The sequence below is a fragment of the Punica granatum genome, chromosome 2, assembly GCF_007655135.1.
Source record: "Punica granatum isolate Tunisia-2019 chromosome 2, ASM765513v2, whole genome shotgun sequence".
In the NCBI taxonomy this organism is placed as follows: domain Eukaryota; kingdom Viridiplantae; phylum Streptophyta; class Magnoliopsida; order Myrtales; family Lythraceae; genus Punica; species Punica granatum.
This window is the reverse complement of record NC_045128.1, coordinates 35,969,237-35,989,378: the sequence shown is the minus strand read 5'-3', so window position 1 is coordinate 35,989,378 and position 20,142 is coordinate 35,969,237. Positions and strand designations below refer to the sequence as shown.

Genomic DNA, 20,142 nt, shown 5'->3' with positions numbered 1-20,142 from the left:
GGCAACATATGGAATTTTGTAGTACACACAATTGATCCTGAAGAGTAAGGCACGAATTATCGATATTCGAATCGAAAGCAGTGGACAAAGGAGAAATCACGTCTCTATATCATTTTCTTCTGTGAGAATGACTATCTTCGTGGATCCTAGAACCAAGTTCGATATTTTTAGATCAAGTTTTGGTGAGTCGGGGACATTTCAATGCAAAAATCACGTCGAGAGCCCATTCGAGCAAAAAGATAAAATTCGTGGGAGCTGGGGCGCCCAAACAGTGAATACAGCAGCTCAAGCATGGGATTCGACGCATTATATCATGCTCAATCCTGAATCTAAAAGGGTAAATTCCATATGTTCAACCTAGGAAATAGAGTTAGGTTCAATTTGACGGGTCATTCATTCCAAGATTCAATACGAAGAGAGAGTTATGAATTTTTGAGCTCACCATGCCCGAAACTGTTCAATCGGGACAGACTCTGCCAGTCAAGGGAGAAAATCCATAAAAAATTCAATTCTTCTTATTTTCAAGCATGGCCAACGTTATTGGATTCCTAATTCACTTAAGATTCAGAAAATAAAAAAAAGGAGATTTTTTCGGCTAGATTAATACAGAATCGAATATATTCTCACAGATCAGAACCAAATCTCCCGGTTCGGGTCAGCTGTCAAAGAAAAATTGTTTCGGGAACTTCCCGAGGTCAAACGATCTTCAAATTTTAGGAGGATGTTCCCAACTCATGTAGGGATCAAGGAAAATTATCAGAGAGATTAAAAGTCTCATGAGCAATTCAAGAAAATTTCGAATATTCTGATCAGCTCATGGACTGTTGGTGACAGCTAGTACAGCACCCTGACTTCTCTCCTCCAGCTGCCTTCTTTCCTAAAAACGCTGACTCCCTAAAAAAAAAACCCTAGCTGCCACAACTCCCTCCTCTGTTTTTTCCCATAGCTCCTCTCCTCTCTTCTTCCTCCGGATTCCGGGATCCAAAAAAAAAAAAAAACAACGCCCACAGCTCCCTCAACTCACGGCCATCCCCAGCCCGACAACCGACACCATCGTCTCCCCTTCACCACCTCCCTTACTGCTTTTATTTGCCGTTGTGCTTCGTTACATTGCCGCCCAAACTGCCCATTCGCCATCGAGTTGATGATTGCCTCCGAAGCTAAGTCTCCTCCATCTCTATGTCAGTATGCATGTCTCTTAACTAATTTTTCTGCTCTAATACATTTTTTTCTTTTTTTCTTTTTTTTGTTGGCCTTTGTCCTTTCTCGCGCTATCCTTTCTCCTCGCGGACATCAAAGTTGGCCAAGCAAGACGAGAGGAAGAAGTCCCGCGGCCGCGCCTACAAACGGATGCATTAAAATCAGAGCCGGTGAGCACCGAATTGCACTTGTGCTCAATTAAATCTCTGGCCTAGGTTGCTTTGCTTCTTCGATCTGATTCGTTGACTAGAATGATGATTAGATAAGCCTATTCGTTTATTTGTGTTGCGGATTGGTTTATGGAAAGATTAATTTGAAGGCTTTGCAGCAAAAATAAAAAAAATTGACAGCTTTCTCTTATTGGAGTTGTCATCCTGTGTGCCTTTGTTTCTTCGTGTTTCAATCATGACCCAAATTCTCTATTTGGGTGAACTGATCTGATAGTGATGGCAACCTGATAATTTTTTTTTTCAATTCGATTGGACGTGATGTATGCCTTTGTTGTTACTCGATTTGCACATGTCTCCGTTCCGCAATCTAAACATGGGGCTAATCTCGAACTCATTGAGCGTGCAACACATTGAGCGTATGATGAGCACGAAGTGAACTTGTTCTCAGTTTCTCGGAGTCAGGATGTTTTGCTTCTTCATTCTAGACTAAGAGGATTAAATTAATCATGCCTCTCTTACTATTTTTGGTAAATTGATTTATTTTATAAAAAAATTTGTTATTGCATCGAACAGAACATAATTTCAATCCATATATATATATATATATACACTTTTTGTAGAAAAAGAAAAATGATAATTTTTGCGTGTTTCAAGCATCATTGCCTCTTGCATTTAATTCGCTCATGTTATGAATATATAATAGATCATATTGGATAACTTGTTTGGGTTTTGGGATTGTTTCGAATTTCATGTTTCATCATCGTCTATTGTTTTCTCTGATGTTTGCTCGTCTCATGTTGGCTCGAGTCCTTCGGAGTTGTATTTCCTCTTTTTCTCTTCCTCCTGGTTCTCTTCTTGTTTTCTTGCATGTCTCACGAGAGGAGAAGAAAGGTGGCGAGACAAGAAGATATTAGGCCAATATCGGTGGGGCTCGAAGATGACGGGGAGACTTACCTAGGCTTAGGTTGAGTCTGGATTTGAAGGCCACCTAGGTCCGTGGTTGTCGTGGGATCTTCCGAGCTAATCGATCCCATGAATCTCCTAGGATAAGGTATAATTCTTCGATCCTAGTGGTATGTCTAGGACTCCCCCTTGATGTGATTGCGTGATAACCCGGGAAACAAAAGATAAAGTAAGTTTTTAAAACCGTGATGATGAGCGGGACCATTTTCAAGCTTGGTTTTATAAGTTTTCAAACTGTTTCAGCTCAGTCCTTGCAACTCTTTTTCATCGTTTTCAGATCAGCCCGAAATTTTCAGATTTGTTTCAGTTGAACTCTGGCCATTTTCAGCATTTTTTCAGTTCAGCCACTGAACTTCCCAGACAATTCAAATCAGTCCGGGGAACTTTTTAATTCGTTTCAGTTAAGTCCTTATGATTCTTTTTTTTTCTTTTTCCAGATCAGTCCCAAACTTTCAAATCTGTTTCAATCATGTCTCAGGTCATTTTTAATTCCCATTCAGCCACAAAACTTTTCAAACGTTCCAAATTAGTCCAGGGAACTTTTCAAGTTGTCTCAAATCAGTCCCAGGGATTTTTAACCGAATTTTCAAATCAGTCTCTGTTCTTTCAAAATTATTTTAATTCAATCCTTGAGCAATTTATAAAATGCGTGTTATGTTCGTGATTGATATATGTTTGCATGCAACCGTATTTCATGTTTAGTTTTGATCGAACGATAAATCGTAAGTTAAATGTGTTAGATTTAAATAAATCACTTTATAAATCCCTAATTTCTAAGGCAAATGATACATCAAAATGGTATAATTAATCACTTGGACTTAAAACAGACGAATTAATTTATTTGTGATTTTTTTGTCGATATTCGTGTGCTTGGGATGTTTGAATGTGTCTTTGATTAAAACCTCACATGAATCGGTTTAATTACGTAAAGTTGACTAAAAATTGGATTTAACCCCAAGGCGGTCGGAAATTAGAGTTTATCGGGCGGCCCACCAATGGCCATTCCGACGGCTCGAAATCCGTAGACTAAAGCATTCGGTAAATTTCTAATTAACATAAAAGTCCACACATGGGATAATCGGGACACTAAATTTGGCTAAATTAAATCACTTGACTCATTTAAATGAATTGCACAAACCGATTAATAATCCGTAATCGCGTCGACAGTTCAAGAACTGTTAGCCATGCCCTTTTAAAAAAATTCACAATTTCAAAAACACCGAGATACCTGCAACGTAATCTTGATTTTGTATGCACACACATTTCCTGATTCAAGGGCATGACTATCGGTTCTTGTCCCGCCGTCATCCTAGCGTAGGTTTGTGCATAGAATGGGTAAAAACACGGGAAAACAAATTAATCACAAACTCGGCTTAATGAAACATGGGCAAATAGTCAAGCAGAGGGTTAGGTTTCGGGTTTTAGGTGAAAATACTCTTAATCTGTAAAAGTCATATTGTCACGATACAAAATAATCTAAAAATAACTCACAAATTCAGGACTTGACTACAGACATTATGTCTGTCGGGTCTGTTAAAATAATGCGGAATGCTACACGTCCTCTCTACCACCCCGCTTATTTGTTTTAGGGTAGGATTTACATGCCAAGATACCCCGGTTAATAATCGGTTAATTCACGTAAATTCGGCAATAATAAAACCACATTGTCTGTTCATTTATGCCCGCTTGTTACATTCTCGCACTTGGTTGTTATGCGGATCGAGCCCGACCCTTAGGATACGATTTACATGGGTCCAACGCCCCTAACCGTCGATCACAGGGTCCAATGCCCCCATACACCGAGTGCGTATCTTAATTTAATTTTCAGTCTTATCCAAATCATACGGTGAACACGAGTGAAATAATGACCGAACGCGAACCGATTGGGATTCCGTCGTAATTTTTATTTTTATTTATTTGAGAGAACAATGTATGAGTTTATGTTGTACATTTATTTATGTAAGAATCCCGGTCGGAGAGTGGACGGTCTGAGTGTTTCTTTGAATTTACGGTGCCAAAACGAGCGAGTCGAGTGCAACCCTAAATCATGCTGTAAATAAATGAAATGGCAAGCCTAGCAAGCTAGAGTACTGAAAGGGCGTATGGGATATAGGCCCATACGTAATAGAATCCCCAAATTCGGAATTTCCGGTTCCGTACAGACCATTGCCTTAGCATATTAGGTGTATCCCATACTCTTAGACCCGGGCAACTCATCGGCCCTCGACCTTCGGATCGTAAACAGGTAGTGGCGACTCCTTCTCACGTGCGTCCGTCGCGCGTCCCCGGAAAGGTGGACACTCCCAAGCCGCGTTGCATTTAGGCGCGCGCATGCGTACCCCGACGAGATTAAAATTCGAGTGCGCACACATACCATTTGTGTATTTTATTATTTTAAATTCGTTACACTCTCCAAATCAGTGGTGAAGATGCATACAAGAAAATAAGAGCGGGTGCGACACTGGTTCAGCTTTACACAGGATTTGCTTATGTGGGTCCTGCTCTCATTCCAAAGATAAAGGTACATCTTCTGTTGAATAAATTTACATTTAGAATACTGAATCATAAGGCCATAATACGGTTGAAGGTTTGCACTTTGCTTGTGCTTGGGAATAATGAATGAACCCTGTTAAAGCACATACTGTTTATCCAAGACATTTAGTTGAAGGTAGTTACGAGATATTGGAGTTTAATGATAAATCAAAATTTTCTTATCATGTAAGTGATACGATAATTGAGTTATTATAAGTTGTCTCTTCTAGTGGGGACAACCCCTATTGTCCTGGGTCAGACCGTCTGGCCCCCTCAGACAGTCCCTCTTAGGACCTTAATTGTGCGTTTGGTTTCACATTTAAAATAATTTTGATTTTGATTATGAAAAATGACAAATGATTGTGTAGTGTGTTGAGTTAAAGTTAAAGTTAAAATTTTTGTGATTTTAACTACAAAACCAAATGGAGCATAAAGTTTTCTCTCATATTGCTCTCCAGCTCTTAGAGTACAACACCAGTTTCTTCTGGAGTCTCCGATGATACCACTAGAAACATTGGGAGCCCACCTTTTAAAAGTTCTAGTTGAATGTGCTTGTTTGATTGTTTTAGTCTTACACCGAGATATCTTTATCCTATAACAGCTACAGATCCTTTGAAAGAAATCATCAATCTCTCTCCTAATAAATGTTTTTTTTAAGGTTGTAACATAGTCGTATTGAATTTTATCCCAGGCTGAACTATCCAAGTGCTTACAAAGGGACGATTTCAAGAACATATTGGAAGTAGCGGGGACAGATTGCATATTGTGTTTGCAGGTTTTCCTTCACCCGGCCTCATGATCTTCACCCATTTGAATGAGTTCTCTATTTCATTTGATATATATATATATATATATACTCTTATGAAATGTTTTGGTTTCGAATGTATTTCCATTTTTTTGTCATTCCCATTTTTATTTCACCCTTCCTTATTGTTGGGTTGCAGATCTTTCTCCGCTTGTATCATATGAGAATTTTGTTGTCTGTTAACAATGAAGTTGTGAAGGGATAATACATTTGTGCCAGTGGACTCTTTGCAGTACCTTGCAAGATTAATTTCATGATTTGCCATAGATCACATTGTACTTGACTGACTTGTATTGTGACTTGCCCATGGTCTAGAAGAGGATGGGATGCACTATCGATAGCCCAACTAAGTGGGACTGTGCTATTTTCGATTTCAAAAAGAATGATCTAAGTCACACACTCCTCGAGTCCTGGAGTTTTTATCTGATATAGCTAGCCTCACAGGGCGCGACCCCCTACTAAGACGCTTAGTGGACAGTAGGGGACATCTTACGTGAATTCCCCCGGTTTGTGTATACTTTCCTACAAATATTTCTAGCTACTTACATAATTGTTACCTATTGAAAATCCAATGGGCTCATACAGGCTTGGGTACGTTTCCACTTAAAAACTGAAGCTAATAAGTGTTAGTACCCAAGTTTCAGATAAATGAATGGATTTTGATTTATCTTTTCAACGTGAGATTAATATCCTCAACACTTGCCCTCATGTGCAACGTCTGATCTATTTTTGCCTACACGTTATCAAATGCTCTTAAATATCCAACCTTAACAACTGACCTTGAGCGAGGCTTCATCTTCCGTGCTCGGGCGTGATGGGACTTACACGAGGTGCACTCTTGGCTGCACTTGGATATATTGGGCTTGACGTGGTGTAGGTGCGTATACGCGCGTGGACACGCATATGCGTAACCTGGGCTCTGATACCATGTAAAATATTCACATGACCTATAACCGATTAGCCCAATCTTCAACCCAAAAGTTCGAGCTGATTTGTTATGGTACTTAATCCCTTATAAACTTGTGTAATTTCTCTTATATATTTTTTTATGTGGAATTAACTCATTTGTAACTCTCAACATTTACTCTCATGTTGCCACGTACCCTTAAATACAAACGCTCATTGTCTTCCGTACTCAAGCAAGGGAGGACAAATCAAACTAACCACAAGTTCCATACTCGGGCTTGACTTAACATGATGCACATTCTTGGTTGTCTCGAAACTGGGTCTAACCACACTCAAGCCAACATGGACGCATTTTTCAACTACCCACACATACCTGCGTTAAACCTGGCATTGTGTGAGTTCACATACGTGCATTTGGAAGTATATAACATACTTTGATACTATATTGAAAATCCAATGGGCTTATACGGACTTGGGCTTATTTTCCTTTAAAATCTCAAATTGATAAATGTTGGTCCCAAGCCTCATATAAATTAATGAATTTTGATTCATCTTTTTAATGTGGGATTAACATTCTAAACATTATCTTAGAAAAACTTTAATTGCACGGGATGAGACTCGAACTCAGGACGTTCAAGATAACTGTTCCAAGTCTTACCACCAGGCTGCCGGGCCTTAATGGGATATTTGACTTGGTCTTAGAGAGGGGTAATTCTGGAATCTGATAGGGTTTCTTATCCTCAGAAGTAGAGAGCCCTGATGTCCTTTAATATCAGCAACAAAAAAGGAAATGTATGTGTGTGTGTATATCTATACATATATTTACCCACATAAATATATTACACTTTACATTGGCTTCCACTGGAGAGTGCAATTCTTCTAGGGCACTTTACTGATTTCTAGGCTTAAGAGTGAATCATCAATTAAACGAGAAAAACAAGGATATCATAATATATATAATTTGATATAATTTTAAAAACTACAATATATCTCCAATACTTTTCAGATCTTGTATATTAGTAGAGGTTATTCTTTTATTCGATGTATGTAATTGTAGTCTATATAAATAAAAGCACCCTTTGCACTAATTATGTGTGTGGTTGCGAGTGTTTCCATGAATCTCTTCTTTCTAAAGTTTCTATCCGGTATCAAAGCGCAAGTTGGATAATGTCGTGCACGCGTTTAATTAATTTTGCGCTAATGGGCACTTAGAACTAATCAAGCCAATATATAAGGGGGACTACTGGATAAGAAATACATAAATCATATAACATTTTAGATTTGATGGTTATGACTAACCACATAGATATCAGTCAATTTTAGATATAAATATATAATATATTGAGCAGTTGCGGGCGAAATCAATAGGAACCCATAATAGTTAAAATAGCCACAATTATTGTGATTTTCTAGTAACCTACACAAAAATGATCGCCATTGTTAAGAGATTTTTGCTATATTTGTTTACAAAATGTACTTTTTCCCATAATAGTTCAAATTCTCTCCCAAACTTTTCACAACTATTCTTGTCTTCATCTCCTCAAATCAAACTAAATTAAATTAAATCAAACTTAATTTTGTTACCAAATGCAATATTTATGGCTTATATTCATAGCTTTCAATTTTATTTAGAGTTAATTACACTGGTGATCCAAAAAGTTTTAATAATGTATCAGGTTAGTCCAAAAAGTTTTTTTTGCTACTTGATGGTACAAAATGTTTCAAAGTTGTAACATGATAGTACAAACCGTCAACTCGCTATTGACGCCGTCAAGCCGTCCTTTACAAGACCGTAAATTTTACACCATCATATAACTTACGTAAAACATTTTGTACTATTAAGTTACAACTTCAAGACATTTTGCACCATCATGTAACGTCCCACAAAAACCGGTTTTGTACCATCATTGTCGGTTTGACGGCGTCAATGGCGAGATGACGGTTTGTACTATCATGTTACAACTTTGAAACATTTTATATCATCAAGTAGCGAAAAAATTTTTTTGGACCAACCTGATACATTATTAAAACGTTTTGGACCACCAGTGTAATTTACTCATTTATTTATTGTTTGGTTTTGGTTTTTCATGAGGGTGAGAATGTGTATCCTCGTGGGAATAGTTAATGGAGTAGAAAATGAGATAAGGTAAGGGGCCGGGGAACTAGGCAAAGTGGGTACGATGAGAGTGACATTTGTGCCGCCATTACATCTTGTGGCCCCATTAAATGTTGGATGTCTCCCCTCTGTACGGAAAAGCTTGATATTGATATTTTGACGGGCAGTGCAAATCCTTATTTTATCAGGAAAAAACATATGAACTTTCGTGCACGCTCATCTGAATTTTCTGCATTGTGAGTGAAAACCAAATTTTAATAATATTTTTTTAACTTATTTATTTGCTTTTTGCCTCAAAACTTGATCTTAAGTAGTAGTACTATGTATAAGCTTTCTATAGCCGTCAAGAATACGAGAATTAGAGGTCCGAGCAATGAGAACAAATGCTCTAAAGTCGGCTCGGATACAAGAGTAGGAAAAAGGAGGGAGATGCCATAGTGACCTTTTTAATGTAAAGAATTGATGTTGACAATGACTAAAATGATGTGACCAAATAAGAACTGAATTGATGTAACCAAGCAGAGAGACTAAATTGATGTGATCAAAGATCAAATTAATATGACCAAGGACAAAATTAATGTGCTTAAGGATTAAATTGAGGTGATCAATGACTAAATCGATGTGATCAGGGACAATATTAATGTGACTTGGGATGAAATTGATGTGATTTGAGACTGAATTGATGTAAAATTTTTCTCAAGGATTCAATTGATGCAAGTGAATGAAATTGATCGTTTACTCCCAAATAACAGGAGAGAGGGTTTCCTGTTGGGGCATAAAAGGAATCCCCTCTTTCTTTCTATTGGTTCGTTCTCTCTGTCTCTATCCTTACCTGTCTCTCCCCCTTTTTATTTCCTTTCTTTTAACAAGAGCAAAGGTTGTTCTCTGTGGCTGGCAGTGCAGTACTCTCTCTATATAAGCAGCAAGCTGCAACGAACAAGCTGAGGAGGAGAAAGAAATTTATAACAAGGTAATAATTTAATTAAATTTATAATTAATTTGATATGAACTGAAGTGTGGCCACAATGTATATGTCCTCCCCCACCCTCTGCAACTTGCTCTGAGTCATGAAGCTGTGATTGACTCCTCTTCTTTGGTATCTCACTTAACTTTATCCTCTTCTTCTTCTTCCTCCTCCTCTTCTTGATCAGCTAAGCTTGGCCTATGATCCATTGGCTCCATTCCCTGCTTTTCCCCTCATAAAGTTCTTCTTCTTCTTCTTGTCTGTCAGCATATAAGTCAAGCTAGCTAACTAGGGTTCTTTGGTTTGTTTCATAATTTTCTCTGGATACATCGGCACTTGTCGTTTCTTTCCTGCAATCTGAATCTTGTGTGCTTCTTCCATTGTTCTCCTTTCATATTTATAGAATTCCTTTCTTTTCTTCTTTTGAATATTTTAGCTTTCGGTGTGTGTAAATGTTTGTGAATGGTCAGATTTTGTGACTCTTATGTCTTCCAGTATTCTTGGCAATATTTTCTACTCATGAGCATCTTGTAGGGAGTACATTTGGTCTTTATATGAATAAAAAATGTCCTGCGATTATTTTCTAGGTTTATGAGATTTACTCACTCCCGATCATATCTGCCCTCATACGTATATAGATCTACATTTTTTAACGGAGCTTAATTAAACTCGCAGCAATTCATCTCCATCATGCAGAAATTACATGGGTCCGAAAGATGAGTTTTTCTTATATTGGGATTTAATCGATTGACAAACGGCCATCAATATTTACCAATACCTAACTACCATTTCGAAATTTTTTTTATATTTTGCTCTGATGGGATAATGTTTTATGATGTTATGTTATAGGTTGAGGAAGAAACGGAAAGATGACAAGGAAGAGAATAGAGATAAAGAAGATAGAAAACCTGAGCGCGAGGCAAGTGACCTTCACAAAGAGGAGAAGAGGGCTCATCAAGAAAGCTCACCAGCTCTCTACCCTCTGCGATGCCGAGATCGCCCTCATCATCTTCTCTTCCACCGGCAAGCTCTTCGAGTTCTCCAGCTCTAGGTATTTAAATTAATTTTTTGCCATATCACTAGTTCTCTCCCCTAGCTAGCTACTTAAAATTGTATTATATAGTGTAATTAGGCAATCTTTTGCTAAGGTTTCTTTATTTCTTTTTCTTTTTTTTTTGAGGAAGGTACTCATAGTATTTTGTATATACGAATTCACGGATCTTATTCCGAAGAGTATGAGACATAGAGGACCCGTCGAGGGGAAAAAAGAATTGTTAATACATATATATACATGTTTTATTAAAGCTATGTATCAAAGTACTGAATGAACAAATCAATGATCAAGACTGCCTCCCATATGTACTGAAGAATCTCTGGGTTTTGGTGAAGTTAGATCCTTAAAAACTGCTGATTTTAATTTCTCAAAAATTCTCTTGCATATCTTCTCTAGTTCTCTCTGTTCTAATTAATTTATGACCCAAGTAATCAACCGGAAAACTCGTTCCTGCTAATGTACTTTGTAATGTAATATTTAGAAGCTTGTGGTATTCTTAATCAATGATCTCAAATGATGAGATGTGTCGTCGATATGCACATAATGAGTTGTTCATCTGGATTTTCATAGATAATCACACAGTTAGTACAATATTTGGGAGTCCAGCCTGCTTATGCTTGTTTACTTTCGGAGAATTTTCAATTTTCCGAGAAAATCTTCAAAAAAGTAGATGACTACAAAAAATATGTCTACTTACATAGAATTGAAATGATTTTTCTAAGAAAATTTTCTGTTCCACTATTCAAATTTGTGGAGATTAGAAAACTCTTTTTGTATTTCTCCAATTTTTCATTAGGCAATTCTCTTCTTTTCTAACTTTTTATGACTTCCCTTTCTTCTTTATCAATCATCATTTATTTTCACAAGATTTGAGCCCCAATATTAAATTAGTGATTGATTTACTATGAATTACAATTTTCTAACTTTAACATTAATAAACATATTTTTATATTTTTCAATGGAGAAATAAATTTAGAAAAGGAGAAGAAAAGTGAAAGTTAGTTTTCTAAAAGTAAACAGGCTATACGCTTCCTATACGTGCATAAATCATGCATTTTTCAGATTATGTTCAAATTATTCATATGTAGCGGGGAAAATTTTAGAAATATATACCTTAGATGTAGCATATCATGTATATACAACCGTTGTTAACTATTATGAAAAGTCTTATCACGCACAAAGTTTGCATTATATGGTTGTAGTTGATAATATTTCATATATAACATGCGTATAGAGATATCTATCTTTCTGAAATTTTATTTTTGTACTTCCCATTCATTTGTATTCATATTTATATGTGATTGTGAAACCAATGTATATCTTGTCAAAATTTCTTTTATTGATCGATTTCTCGAGAGGTTTCGGCATGTGGAAAGTAACCCAAAATATATTTGAAATTATGATACAAATGTTTCTTTTCTTGTTAGCTCTGATATCAATAAATAACTCGACTCGAGGGCTGAGGCATTCTTCCATTTTTATTGTCTTAGTATTGAACAGGTAATCGAGAGGCATATCAATCTGCAATCAGAGAAAAGGCTCAACCCCTCTTCTCAGCAACGGGTAAATTAAATTAATTAGGATTGCTTAACTTAAATTAAAATTAAATTAAAAATTTTCCGTGAAAATTCTGATTGATAGTCTAGTGTAAGTGGATTTTCACAGTCCAATACAGGTCTCATATTAATGAAAGGTTGTGTGGTTAAACCAACATGTTGGACTATGCATGTAGTGTGTTTTACAGAATTTCTTTCAAGTGTCACTGGAAATGACCTACTGACTAAAATCGAATTACCATAACCTACAAGACAGACGTTTAGGAATTCACCTCTAGTATTACATACTGAAAGAATAATCTTCATGTAGCAGTGAAGAACTTCTCAAAAGCTGGTTCCTATGATGCAAAGGTTAATGTCATAGCTCTTCTGAGCTAGCCACCAAAGCTTTGGAACCCTCATGAGATTACTTTGGACAAAAAAATTCTGAACCTATACTGTGCCGGTCTCCACTTACTTTGGACGAAAAAATTCTGAACCTATAATGTGCCGGTCTCCATTCGATCAGCTTATGTGCACAATTACGAGTTCCGGATTCAAATTTTCAGTAATTCTTGTTTTAGTACACAGTACAAAAAAATAACGTTTAATATCTGAATACAAGGTCTCAGTTGCTGGAGTGGTGTTGTCTTAATGCAGGTAGATGATATCCAATGTGCCTTAAGGAAGGATCTCACTGATAGGGCTCGCGAGCTAAGGTATATATACTGTTTTCGAATATCTGTTGTTTGAAGGTTGCATTTGTTGTCATTACTGGAGACAATCGGTCCACGAATCAAGTATATATATATAGACGCATAAAAATACGTAATCGTTCCTTACTTTATTATAAGCTAGTAGTTTAGCCTTTTTCACCGTGAAGTGAACCAGTGACAATTCATTTATATGGGGTCGGGAAGAACAGGCACTTGAGGGGGGAAGATCTACATGAATTGAATCTTGATCAACTGAATCAACTTGAGAAGTCACTCGAAGCCGGTCTGCTCCGTGTGTCAGAAACCAAGGTATACGTATGTACATTTTATCATCAGCATCCCTATTTTCTTCCCTTTTTCTCGTTCGGGGCCTCATTACTTAGCCTGCTATTTTTTTGTAAAGATTAATTAATGCACTGATGTCTGTAGCAGTTTGTTACTAAATATCTTTTTCTAACATGTGGGACGATGACTGTGTTTCTTGTCGCACACAGGCCGGAAGGATCATGAACGAGATCAGTGCCCTAAAAAAAAAGGTTTGTTGTGCATTTAACAATGATCTACATTTTTATCTCTATTGGGAATGGGCTATGTAATTAATTAAGCTCTCCATTAGGCAATCAAATGTCGGTAACCTTAACTAAGTTCGTAATATACGCAATTCTTTTAGGATTTCATTGTCATACTTCAAATGTTTTCTTTTCTATAAATAGACGAATATATATCACATATTTGAAGTCATATAATTCGTGTTATCCTAATTTTATTTATTTTTACCGTTGATTTCGGTCGTTGAAATTATGCAGGGAGTACAGCTTCTGGAAGAGAACAAGCAGCTGAAAATGGTATTAGAAAAGAAAATTTATTCAATGGTTAAATCGCAAATATATATATATATATATACACACGCACACATCCATCTTGACAAGAAGCTAGATACTGTATATATTCTTTTCGATTTGCTTGTTTTTATTATAGGCTCCTCCAGTTTTGTGGCTTTTTTCTATTATGCGCCAAGAAGAAAGGGTTATATATATTTTACAGATGGTGCAAATGCAGGAAGCAAAGAGAGTTCCTCGAAATAACCATTTGTCAGGAGATTATGATCACTCGTCCGCTTATTCCAATAACAACTTTGATACATCTCTCAAGCTGGGGTTAGTTTGCTCTAATTAATTGTTTTCTTGGGACGATTGACGTATGCGTGCGTCTCTCTTGAAGATCTTCATAATCTCTCTTACAATTTATTCCTGCACCTGTTTTCTTACTAGATATGAATATATAGCACAGTTGATTAGAGGTGAAGAAAAAGCAAATTCTCACACTAGCCAAGAAGATTATAACTCTTAGATTTTATGAACTTGGACATCACTACCTATCAACTTGTACTTTTAAGTTGGAGGTAGATTCAATCTCTTATATGTTTGGGTTGAATTTAACTCTTACTTTTACAATTAATTTATTACAATTAAGACGTCGTAATATGACTGTTCCTTGTGAACTTCTAGTTAACATCTCTAGTGGGGTTTCTAGGGTTGGATCACCTGCAACATGACCTGTTAATTATTTTACAATATATAGCATATTCTTATGTATATATATGTTGAATATATATGTTGAGAAAGAATTTTGGTTATTACAAAAGTCTAGATTGACATTATGTCTGCAGAACGCGATTCCCCCCATTGAATGTGCGGGGGGCCCGTGGGACATTGTGGCATCCGATGGTGAGAAGTGTGATGTCACGGTAGTATAATTTCGTATTAGAATTTTCCTACAAAATATATAGTCCACTGAAATTTTACTTGACAAAGCTTAGCTTTTCACTGTTTGCATAGTCTTCTCGTACATATATACACATGATGGATTTTTCTTCGGACTTAAATTTTTAAAAAAGAAAAAGAAAAAAGAAAAGTATCATCTGGTACTTTTTTTTTTAATCTACTTGTTGTCCTTTTTCTCGACAAGATCGAAAGCATTAAACCTGAAGCATTTCATGCTGCGTTGCAGGTTGCCTTTCCCACAGTAGATTGTCAGATCAATGACGTATTCCATTTGCAATTGAAAAGTGTCCTTCAACAATGCGTCAATAGAAGGATTACTATCCGGTCATTATCTCATCGACATGTATTCATAAGTCCCATAAATATATCAATAATTTCCTAGAGTTGTACTGTTTGTCACGGTTTAAACAGGTCTCAGATGTTATTTATCATTATCGGTCGTTATTATGATGCCAAGATGGATCTCACATGCATCCTTTTAATTGACGCAATGAGTCCACGTTGATGGAAGAGGAGATGAAATCAGCCCGTCCAATAATTCCACTCCGGAGGATTTTGACTTCAACAATTATTTATATATAGGGAAAAAAATTGTCACGACTCGAAATTTTCGTTGAATTTTTCTTATATTTTTTCGATATCCGTTACCACATAACTACTAACATAAAATAGGTTTTCAATAGACTCTCAAAAATATCAAACTCTAATATGTATATACATCTCAAAAGGGAGTAATTTTCTTTCCTCAACCAATCACTAAACCAAAACTAATCATAAATTTCAAGTCGTAACATATTTAAATACATTATATGCAAAAAGAATATCTATCAAATAACTAAAGTCCCTACCTAGTTATCCGAGCTGATCCCCGACATCAAAAAGTGGTTCTTCCGCGCAGCTAGAAGCTTATCTAGAAAATATATGCAAGGTGTGAGCTGCATCTCAATGAGTACTATATTCCAAAGCAAAATGACTTATTTTTAAATAAATATTTAATTACAAATAATCAAATATTTTAATAAATAATACAATCATATCCAATCCAATTATCAGCTCACCACACACATATACAGTGTATATATAAATACAAACCATAATAATAATTATTCCCAATATATTAACTAAATTTAAGTTCTACTAACAATACACACAACTCTTCTAATCATTTATTTAATATCCAATATCACATAAACATCAAATATCCATTCATTAGCGTTCCATAGAAACTCACAACACAATCACTTGACAAGTCAAACTCTAGCAACAACACGGCTTCTACAGAATAATTTCATATAATTTCAACAATCATCACATTTCCAGCAATCTCAACAATCACCATATCTCCAATAATCATACCAGACAAACAATATACAATACAACCAATTAATATAGCCATAGGGTTACATTTCCTCGCAACATAGTTGTGATGGTACCGTGACCCCGCATACCATTACTCATATAATCCTTAACTCCCCATATTCATATCTCATAAGCGGGGGCCGCCTATTAACCTCTGGTGGTAAAAATTGACCTCAATTTATATTCCGCTGGGTCGAACGGCCGATCAGGCCCCTTTTTCTACTCCGTCGGGTGCAACAACCGATCAGCTCATATTTGTATTCCGCCGGGTCCAGCAGCCGATCAGACCCCTATTTATATTCCGTCAGGTCCAGCGGCCGATCAGGCCCATTTTATAATTCGTCGGGTCCAGCGGTCCCATGGCTATAGTTAAACAACAATACAAGCAAAATCAATTGCAACCATACCATCTCATCTCATATATCATCATACACAAACACAATCCCAATCACGTGACAATGGCAGCATGTTATCATCACATATCTCACACATAATCAATATACATAATCACACTGCATATCCCAAATCCAAAATAAAACATAAAATGACAATATCACTCAAATCAATTCACACAAAATAGCAAAACCGACTTCTTAATCTCTAACTATCACAATATTCTTCTTAAATAATTTATATAACTATAGTACTTCATTTCACAAGGGAATAGATTACTCCCATAACATATATATATATATATATATATATATATATCATTTCGCAATGGAATGAAGTATTCACCTAATACCAAAAATGATTCACCAAACTTGACATTCGGAGTGCATAATCGATGTCCTCAGCTCTATTTATCAAGATTATTGATCCATCATAACGTATATATATATATTGACATACAATTCAAACTAACTAGGTCAGCCCACATATCACTGTACGCACCCGAATTTCTTCTCGTCGGGGCACGCATGCGTGCGCCTATGCAACGCGGCTTGGGAGTGTCCACCTTCTCGGGGACGCGCGACGGATGCACGTGAGAAGGAGTCGCCACTTGCCATTTTACGACCCGAAGGTCGAGGGCCGGCAAGTTACCCGGGTCTAGGAGTACGGGATACACCTAAGATGCTAAGGCAATGGTCTGTACGGAACCGAAAATTCCGAATTCGGGGGTTCTATTACGTGTGGTCCTATATCCCACAGGCCCTTTCGGTACTCTAACTTGTCTAGGCTTGCCATTTTAATTTAATTATCGCTTTATTAAGTTCCGCTCATCTTATGCGTTTTGACACCGTAAATTCGAAGAAACCTTCTGACCGTCCACTCTCCGACCGGGATTTTACATGAATATATGTATAATGTAAAACCTTACATTATTCTCTCAAATAAATAAAAGATAAATTACAATGACTGAATCCCGGTCGGTTCGCGTTCGGCCGTTATTTCACTCATGCTCACCGTATGATTTTGAAAAAGACCGGAAATTAAATTAAATGCGCACTCGGTGTATGGGGGCATTGGACCCCGTGATCGAAGGTTATGGGCATTGGACCCGGTGAATCGTATCCTAAAGGATCGGGCTCGACCCACATAACAAATAAGTGTAAAAATGTAACAAGAAAGCGCAAATAAACAAACAATGAGATTTTGTTATTGTCGAATTTACGTGAGTTAATCAATTATTATTCGGAGTATCTTGGCATATAAATCCTACCCTAAAACAAACAAATAGGATGATGGATAGGGTATGTAGCATTTGGCATTATTTTAACGGACCCGATAGACGTGATATCCATAGTCAAGTCTCGAATGTGTGGGTTGTTTTTAGATTATTCTGTATTGTGACAATATGGCTTTTACAGATTAAAAGTATTTTCACCTAAAACCCAAAAACCTAACCCTCTAATTGACTATTGCCCATGTTTGATTTAAGCCGAGTTTGTGATTAATTTGTTTTCCCATGTTTTGACCAATTCTATGCACAAACCTACGCTAGGATCACGGCAGAACAAGAACCGGTAATCATGCCCTTGAATCGGTAAATATGTGTGTGCATGAAAATCAAAATTACGTTGTACGTATCTCGGTGCTTTTGAAATTGTGAATTTTAAAAAGGGCATGACTAACAGTTCTTGAACTGTCGACGCGATTACAAGTTATTAATCAATTCGTGCAACCCAATTAAAGAAATCAAGTGATTTAATTTAGCCAAATTTAACGTCCCGATTATCCCGTGTGTAGAATTTTAGGGTAATTAAAAAACTTTCGAATGCTTTAGTCTACGGATTTCGAGCCGTCGAGATAACTATTAGTTGACCGCCCGATAAACCCTAATTTCCGACATGGTCACATAATTACAAAAATGAAATATTTAAATGGGGCACATACATTGTCGGTGGGTGATCCAAGTAGAAAAGGGCCGGATATTTAGAAAATGTCCAGGGGACTGAATTGAACAATTTTAAAAGAGCAGGGACTGATTTGAAAATTCTGAAAAAAAATTGGGGACTGATTTGAAAATTCTAAGAAATTGGGGACTGATCTGAAAATTCTAAAAAATGGGGACTGTGTAAAAAAATTTACTGAAAATGTCCTAGGACTTATTTGAAATGAAATTGAAAATCGGGACTGATCTGAAAACAAACAAATGGCCCCAGGACTAAACTGAAACAACTCGAAAAGTTCCTAGGGATTCTTGAAAAATTATGGGAATTCCAGGGCTGATTGGAAAATAGTAAAATGAATGGGACTTTATAGAAAAGAATTTTTGAAATTCGGGGCAGATCTGAAAAGGGTGAAAAATGATCCCGGGACTAAACTGAAATAATCTGAAAAGTTCTTTGGGATTCTTTGAAAAATTCTGAAAAAATCCAAGGACTGATTGGAAAATAGGAAAATGATCGGGGCTTGATTGAAAATGATTTTGAAATTCGGGGCAGATCTTAAAAAAATAAAATACGTCCTCTGGACTGAAATGTGACTAACAGAAAGTTCGTAAAATCGAGTTCGGGACAAATCCGATCACCCACGCGACCCAAGAATACTCATTTCACATTATATCCATCAAGCAAGCAATAATATTCAGGAAATGAGCCCTAATCATGCCACTAAGTCGAGAATTTACTTAGTTCGGAAAGTGAGGGGCTTCTCTGTAAAAATAAAAAAAATCGCCGGATGAATCTGGCTTGATCGGATCGGACCTGACCGTCCGAAGGAGGAACCGCCCGGAAGAACGCTGGGCCGAACTGGGGAAGTTGGGCTTGGCTAGGCTTGGATTGGGCCTGCGAAAAAAACGAACTGGGCCGAGGCCCGTTAGCCAAAGGGCGGCCGGGATCGGGGGGCAGCGGCGGCGACGAGGCTGGGGGCGGCGGTTCTCGCCCCTGGACGCCGCGACGACGGCCGGAATGGACGCGGGAGATAGCTCTGGGCGCTGCCGATGCTTCGCCGTGGTCGATCGGGACCTCACCGGCGCTTAATCAGTCGGAATCGGGAGGAAAAAGTTGCGGCTTTCCGGCAAAGGTTCTGAGTTCTCCGATTTCAAAATTCGTTAAAACGGGAGCAAATTTTCCGATTTCTCTCCCTGGGTCCTGTTCCTCCCCATCCCAATTCTATTTATGTTTATTTAATTGCAATTTCTTCCCCTTTTCCGTTAAGATTTCGGCCGATTTGGAGAATATCGCGGAAAACCGCGATTTGGGGAGTTACGGGCCGACGGGGATCGCGGGCAGCCGGCGAGCGCTGCCCGGCCCTGCTCGGCCTACCCGAAATTATTATTATTTTTTTTAAATTAGGGCCGGCGGGTCACGGGCAGCCGATCAACGCTGCCCGACCTGCCCGGCCCTGCCCGAATCTTTTCTTTTCTTTTTTAAATATATATATATATATAATTTAATTTAATTTAATTTAAATTAATTAATTTTTATTTTTATTTTTTTATTATTAAAAAAAGGGTAAGAAATGGGAAAAATGACGATTTTGCCCCCCGGAGCCGATGGACCGAAATGGGGTGCTGACAATCCTAATACCCAAAGAAAATAGTCTCATCATACTTAAAAATAAATATCAAAACCAGACTAGCTCACATGACGG

The 20,142-nt window shown here is 37.3% G+C and overlaps 2 protein-coding genes across 9 annotated transcripts in view; both read left to right on the top strand.

Moving 5' to 3' along the window:
- The window catches only part of LOC116194536 (dihydroorotate dehydrogenase (quinone), mitochondrial-like), a 35,578-nt gene extending 29,679 nt beyond the window's left edge, over positions 1–5,899 (top strand). Inside the window, exons 10-12 of one of the 2 annotated variants that reach the window (XM_031523355.1) lie at positions 4,755–4,854; positions 5,557–5,640; positions 5,810–5,899. In XM_031523355.1, coding sequence (XP_031379215.1) covers positions 4,755–4,854; positions 5,557–5,640; positions 5,810–5,875 — 250 coding nt within the window. In that variant the 3' untranslated portion in view covers positions 5,876–5,899. Of the gene's footprint in view, positions 1–4,754; positions 4,855–5,556 lie in introns of both variants that reach the window. The other variant, XM_031523356.1, reaches the window with a different exon arrangement.
- Positions 5,900–9,508: 3,609 nt separating this feature from the next.
- On the top strand, positions 9,509–15,231 carry LOC116194538 (MADS-box protein SVP-like). Of its 7 annotated transcripts, none has more exons than XM_031523365.1 (10): positions 9,509–9,662; positions 10,506–10,707; positions 12,201–12,273; positions 12,906–12,964; positions 13,171–13,270; positions 13,456–13,497; positions 13,768–13,806; positions 14,021–14,118; positions 14,631–14,688; positions 14,972–15,231. In XM_031523365.1, the coding sequence occupies exons 2-10, from the start codon at positions 10,526–10,528 to the stop codon at positions 15,125–15,127; spliced, it is 807 nt and encodes a 268-aa protein (XP_031379225.1). In that variant the 5' UTR covers positions 9,509–9,662; positions 10,506–10,525; the 3' UTR covers positions 15,128–15,231. The 7 variants fall into 7 exon arrangements, with proteins under 7 accessions (XP_031379225.1, XP_031379222.1, XP_031379226.1 ...); XM_031523362.1 differs by having other exon boundaries at positions 14,006–14,118; XM_031523366.1 differs by having other exon boundaries at positions 14,006–14,118; positions 14,631–14,708; positions 14,972–15,139.
- Positions 15,232–20,142: the final 4,911 nt, after the last annotated feature.

Excerpts from the sequence above, each read along its gene's own strand:
- LOC116194538 (XM_031523362.1), top strand. The coding sequence starts at position 10,526 with ATGACAAGGAAGAGAATAGAGATAAAGAAGATAGAAAACCTGAGCGCG. Across the intron at positions 12,274-12,905 it reads ACCCCTCTTCTCAGCAACGG|GTAGATGATATCCAATGTGC; the intron begins GTAAATTAAATT and ends GTCTTAATGCAG. Across the intron at positions 13,271-13,455 it reads TCCGTGTGTCAGAAACCAAG|GCCGGAAGGATCATGAACGA; the intron begins GTATACGTATGT and ends TGTCGCACACAG.